At 42.5% G+C, this 5,882-nt stretch overlaps 2 protein-coding genes across 2 annotated transcripts in view; one reads left to right on the top strand and one right to left on the bottom strand.

Moving 5' to 3' along the window:
* Positions 1-2,808, bottom strand: part of Pmar_PMAR011954 (pumilio, putative) — a gene marked incomplete at its 3' end in the record, with an annotated part of 3,009 nt that extends 201 nt beyond the window's left edge. Inside the window, exons 1-9 of the mRNA XM_002774036.1 lie at positions 2,506-2,808; positions 2,377-2,461; positions 1,979-2,181; positions 1,516-1,717; positions 1,390-1,470; positions 1,054-1,152; positions 868-1,001; positions 534-710; positions 76-204 (exon numbers count right to left, since the gene is read on the bottom strand). Coding sequence (XP_002774082.1) covers positions 76-204; positions 534-710; positions 868-1,001; positions 1,054-1,152; positions 1,390-1,470; positions 1,516-1,717; positions 1,979-2,181; positions 2,377-2,461; positions 2,506-2,748 — 1,353 coding nt within the window. The 5' untranslated portion in view covers positions 2,749-2,808. The remainder of the gene's footprint in view (positions 1-75; positions 205-533; positions 711-867; positions 1,002-1,053; positions 1,153-1,389; positions 1,471-1,515; positions 1,718-1,978; positions 2,182-2,376; positions 2,462-2,505) is intronic.
* Positions 2,809-4,877: 2,069 nt separating this feature from the next.
* The window catches only part of Pmar_PMAR011953 (hypothetical protein), a gene marked incomplete at both ends in the record, with an annotated part of 2,093 nt that continues 1,088 nt past the window's right edge, over positions 4,878-5,882 (top strand). The window contains 4 exons of the mRNA XM_002774035.1: positions 4,878-4,971; positions 5,398-5,478; positions 5,520-5,594; positions 5,762-5,860. Coding sequence (XP_002774081.1) covers positions 4,878-4,971; positions 5,398-5,478; positions 5,520-5,594; positions 5,762-5,860 — 349 coding nt within the window. The remainder of the gene's footprint in view (positions 4,972-5,397; positions 5,479-5,519; positions 5,595-5,761; positions 5,861-5,882) is intronic.

The following is a 5,882-nucleotide window of genomic DNA, read 5'->3' as shown; positions in this document are numbered from 1 at the left end:
AGTTAAATCAATCTTCCAGCACACACTTTACTAACGACGACGATACTCTTACACAACCGCACACCTCTGACCTACCCCGTAAACAACTGCATCAAGTATCGGTATCTTCTGCTTCATATCGCACTTCTGGAGTAGTCGTTGTAGTACACGACAACCGTAACAATGCACCGATAAACGCAGTACATGCGATGCCGTATGAGCCGACTAAAAGCATTCCTAATACGTATCCAATATTGCCGTCCTCATGAAATGCAATTTTACACAAAAAGAATAACAACTACCACACAAATTTTTCCCAACACATAAATTCGCTGCTCTCAGCTGAGCTCGCAAATTTTCTCGCTGAATATGAGAACTGATATACAAATTGAGGTAGAACTGTGCAGAAATCAAGAAAATTTTGCCCAAAATTTTCCTATTTTCACCAACACGAGTAGTTGACTATATACATATTTTCCCATACTGCACTGACGATGTAATACTAAATCGAAAATCACCCGATTATTCCGAAACTACCACAGACTTTTCCTTACCTTGCTACTGGCATCGTCCTTCCCCACGAGAGCGTCTACAACGAACTGAACTTCTTCACTTGGCAAGCACTCGATAAACTTCTGCATGACGTGGTTGCCATTAACATCAGCGCACAACTCCAGCACATTCGGCCCAGTGCCAGCAGCCAGGAAACGACTATCCTCGACTGATCCAACCTAAAACAATAACAGAGATACAGGTATTACTACGACACTATGAAAAATAGCAGAACAGGTAATTAAAATCATCGAAAAATATTCAAAAAAACGCAAATCAGCGTTCACACAATGACGATTTTCCACAACAATACGATACATAAAACACATAACTCACCTCAATAGCCTTCTGAATAACCCGACAACCATGCGTATGCATCGACAACGCCACCACGTTTGGCGCAAGCTGATCTCTAATTATCATCGACACTTCTTCCCCACCTGCATTTTCCATATACTCCTGCAGCCGAGCTGAGATACCACAGATGATGCACATCAAAAACGCACACAAACAAAACCTTACCGGAGCCCTTCGCTTCCCGCGACATTCTGAGCACATCTGAGATCGGACTATTGCCACCGCCGACCGAGCCTGACGTTGATCGACGCTCGAAATCAAAACCTAGACAGGATTCATCATCATAAACTGATCAGTGATATGAAAAAGTAAACAATGAAAAATATATTCCACGACTACTGATTATCGCGAAAATCGCCTTTCTCACAGAGTATTACGCTACTCCAAGTAAAACCGATGAAATTGCATGATCACAATAAAATTCATATATAAGGACATACCTTAATAAAATAGATTATCAAGTCTATATATTTATATACAATACCACAATTCGCGACTTACTCGATGAAGACCGCCGACCACTACGTCCTTCAGCAACACCGAGTAGCTGCGAACTCTCAACAGACCCGCTCAACCGAACTCCTGAACACACTGATGAATACAAGGACGAGGAGACTAACTTCTTACCGCTAGAGGAAACGCTGTTGAACTTGGGGGACGGCGAATCACCCAAAAGCCCGTTAGTGTATCGATCAATAGCCGAGGTATCAATCACAGAGGACGCCACCTGCGCTGATGCAGGAATAGCAGCAGATCGGCTACTGCTGCTGTTGCTGCTCGGAATAGAGTAAGTCAACGAAGGTGAGGAGAAAGGATCGTCATGATGTATCTAAGCAACGTTATAGAAAATGTCAGAAATTTTAATGACGAATTAATTTTAATTTTAATTTTTATGACGTGTAATGAACGTCATAAGATATATGACATATTTTTTTATACATGTAGCAAGAACATAACGTATACGTAATAATAGAGTTTCACCCTGATATCAAAATCCATAGTGAGAAGTATATTTCACGACCACTGCATAGCGCTACTTCACGTAAAACGGGTGAAACTCCAATAGATAAAATAGAAACCCGAATCTTACGTTAATGCTAGGCAATCGCTCTCGCGGAGACTCGACCGTCAGCTTGCTCCCATCGGTATACCGGGACGACTCCGTGTCCTCAAGACCGCCGCCTACTTTTAGAAGATCTTCAAAATCGATATGGCCAGCACTTCTCGTCAGTTCTTGCACAAGCATAGACGCGGAATTGATCTCTTCGATAGTGTACGGCGTTGATAAACTCCCTGAAAAACAAACAATGGTTATCGTTACACGTGATCAACCACATGTGAAAATTCTGGTAGGAAATTTGAGGAGATTCTCATAGGCTTGTATACACCTCTGCCTGAATTTCAATGACCAGCTGAGGACAGTGAGCATATATTCCAACACTGATAATCATAGTCCTACTCCGAGTGAAAAGGGACAAAACGACTTACCGTGGTCCTCACCCCTTGCTAAGCTCATCGCTAGTAAAACACCTTTAGGGAGATGCACTGTGAGAACATCGGTTCCAATGTAGACCTAAAAATGTTATCAGCTCAACAGCTACGACTACTTACTCTCACCTGTGCGGGGACAGTGTCACCGTCAGTCGTTAAGTAGTTGCTGGAGGACTCTGGTGGAGCGATGGTTGGGTTGATGGGAGGGGTCCCTGGGGGCTCCGAGCCAAAAACAGATACGGGCAAGTGGTCGATGTCACTATTGCTAGTAGTGGTTAAATCGGCACCATAAGAGTCTTCCTCTTTGCATCGATGATCGTCGAGTAGATTGTCCCCGAGCGGCGAAGTAGTAGTAGTAGTTGACGTCATGATAGTGATTTCCTTTTGGGAGAAGTACTTGATATCTATATAAAACTTCAAACAAAATCTACAATAAAAAACACTAACACGAAAATCGCCGACATAAAAAGTTTTCAAGACAGTGCTCTAGCTAGAACTGGGAAAAGGTAGCACAAAAAAGTGTTTCAGGATGAGACCTCTACGGACTGCTAGAAATCGAGATAATCATTCGAGGATCTATAATGTTTCCGGGGGGGAACTATTTTTGAATTTTCCACGTACGGTTAGGAACACATTCTTCAATCAGTTTCCCATGTAAATGTCATCATCACATTAGCAACTTCATTTTCCCCATTGTTATCAAACTATGGGGGACGCTATCTCTCAAAGCTAGATGTGTCCCTGAGTAGTTCTATTGCCACTTGCCTTAGAGTGTCGATGATTACGCTGTTGAGGCTACGTAGTTGATAACGATAAAACAAGTACTCAGGTTTTTCATGAGGTGTTGTTGTTGTCGTTTGAGACTGTCTAGCGCGGTTCAGCTAGTAGATATGCGAGTATTCACAATGTAGTCTCTGGAGAGGATGACCAATGTTAGGAAGATTTTTTCTCGAGCGGAGCGGAAGTTGTTTTCGTGCACGCGAGCGCACGTGCAGCTGTAACGCGTGATCGTGTGTTCGTTCGGTTAACTGCCTAAGTGAGTTGATGAGATTATTATGTAGGATAATAGCATGCGTAGGATGTAGCGTTGCATATGGAGGATTCTTATGAAAGACTATGTTGGGTAAACAGACCGCATGAACCGACTTCGCATAGAACTTGCGCGAGGAATTTATTCTCATCACGACAGCTAACACAATACTATGCTCGAAGTCTTCGATTCCCGGACCGCAGTTCTCCGAAGAGATCTCTCCCGAGGAGAAAATCGGTTGAAGTGGCGATTTCATCCAAGTGTATATTCCGAGAATCAACACTGGCACGAAAGCGCATGCTCGGGCATAACGATGCGTTATTTGCCTCCATATACCACCTCCACATTAGGCCTGTTTCACAAGGATACTCAATTAAAGTCGATTTGAATATAGGAGTTACTCAAGTTCAAAGCGCAATTTGCTCCTATGAAACAGGCCCATTCTGCGGTTATATTTCTATGATAGTCCTTGATTGAACCTTCCCCCTATAGGAAGTAATACATCGTACATAGCCACGTTTATCTACTCGAAAGCGTCGCCGATGTCACTCCATATGAATATGGAGTAAAGTATCGTCATAATTTACGTGCTGTATACCATGCTAGGTGTCGCTATACTATAAGAACATTCTAATCACTATCACTATACTGTCACTATATACTGTCACTATATACTGTCACTAACATTACTGTCACTAACATTACTGTCACTATACTTAACTATACTAGTCGCTCTATATCACCGCGGTCCACTCAGCCTCCGTGAAAGTTCTCATGGGGTCCTTAACGACATCATGTGATAGAGTGTATATTAAGCTCTCCACTGCAAGTCGCATTATATGCAAACAGTTCGTGAGTAAATTTCTCTTATAAGGAATCGTATTAACCCGAAGCTCACTGTTATCATTTTGACTCTATGTCGTCCCCGGACTATCTCCATCTTGGCCGAAGTCTGCTAAGTGGCGAGGAAATCGGTACGCAGAAAAATGGAAAAAGAATTGAACTCATTCATCTCTTTAGAGGAAACCTCATGGGAACGTATATCGCCTTGCAAAACTAACTTGAGTGACAACGAGGAAAACGAAGGTTTGTTTCTAGCTGTGCTACCTAACTGTTGGAATGCAGTTCATCAGATTCTAACATCGAGCAGGCCCCGATTTCACCATCATCCTCGCAAGCTCCCTCAGGCGTCACTACTCTCGCTAGCACTGGTGTTGATGATTTTATCATTCCCATGGAAATTGATAACGAACCGAGTGAGCCGCTAGCAGTGGAATATACTGTATGTTTGCTTTCCTCAACTCAGCACAGGAGGTTCCTTAATAATCATAGGAGCTCATACAGTGTATAAAAACCAATGATATTTTCGCGAAAATTTTTATATTTTCGGCAGCACATGTGCATATTTTCCCACACGGGAGTAGAGTGTGCTCGCATTGTCTCAGCGAGAATTCCATGTGGGTCCCGAATGACACTGAGTATCGGTGGGCACCAGGAGCAAGGTAGCAGGAACTATCAGGAAGACAGAGCCGCTGTTCACTTCTGTCGAGCGCAAGAGGAATGTGAGTCTGTTCGGGAACATATGAGTTTCACCCGTTTTATGAGAAGTGGAGTAATACTCGGTGAACAACTTGATATTCGCGCGATACAGTAGTTTTTGTGCAATATATTTGTGAAATATATTAAAATATAGTGAAGTATATTTTTCCACTAGTGTTTTTCATATCACGGCTCGTGAAACTCCATAGTTGAAACTCAATGTGTGTGTATGTGCAGTTGATGTTCCGAGGCGTTAGAACTAGGTATCGTTGATAGCACGACCTCAGTTTCCTTAGATCGCTTGAATAGATAGTAAAAAGATTTCATCATCTCATCAAGGATCCAGCATGTCACCATTGTTCATCCAGTTTGACCGAGGTATTCGTAGTACGATTTCATATTTCGCGATGCACTATACGGCAAACCGTTTATCAGTTGGTTCGTCTCAGGCGTGTTCTACAATGCCGGTACATGTCCATGTGTCGTGTCGGGCCTCGTTGGGGCTATTTATGATGGTCACAGTGGAGAAGGTGATAGTAGTAGATGTAAAAGAGTAAATTCATTTATTCAGATGCTAGTAAGTACCTTCAGACTTACCTCGGCAACGCTGTCTTGAAAGCCGTTTATGATCTCAAACGGCAATATGGTAATACTCTATGGAAGTGTTGGAATATCGATCATAAAATTTCGGGTAGAAGTGTACGCAAGCCCATAAGAATCTACTCAAATTTCCCACCAAACATATAGTTAATCATGTGCACATTTTCCCACAAAAGTTGTAAAACTAGTTTTGCAGTATTTTTATGTTTTCAGGAAAAGTTCGAGATTGTAAGAGTTTCGGTGACGCTATCAAGCGGTGTTTCGCTGAACAAGACTCCATCATTCTCGCGGAAGACGCTATTAAGGATGGCAGTAAGCAGGCCTTAGCAATGGA

The sequence above is a fragment of the Perkinsus marinus genome (genome assembly GCF_000006405.1).
Source record: "Perkinsus marinus ATCC 50983 genomic scaffold scf_1104296958712, whole genome shotgun sequence".
NCBI classification, from domain to species: domain Eukaryota; phylum Perkinsozoa; order Perkinsida; family Perkinsidae; genus Perkinsus; species Perkinsus marinus.
Note: the sequence above shows the minus strand (reverse complement) of the source record. Positions and strands in the feature narration are given on the sequence as shown.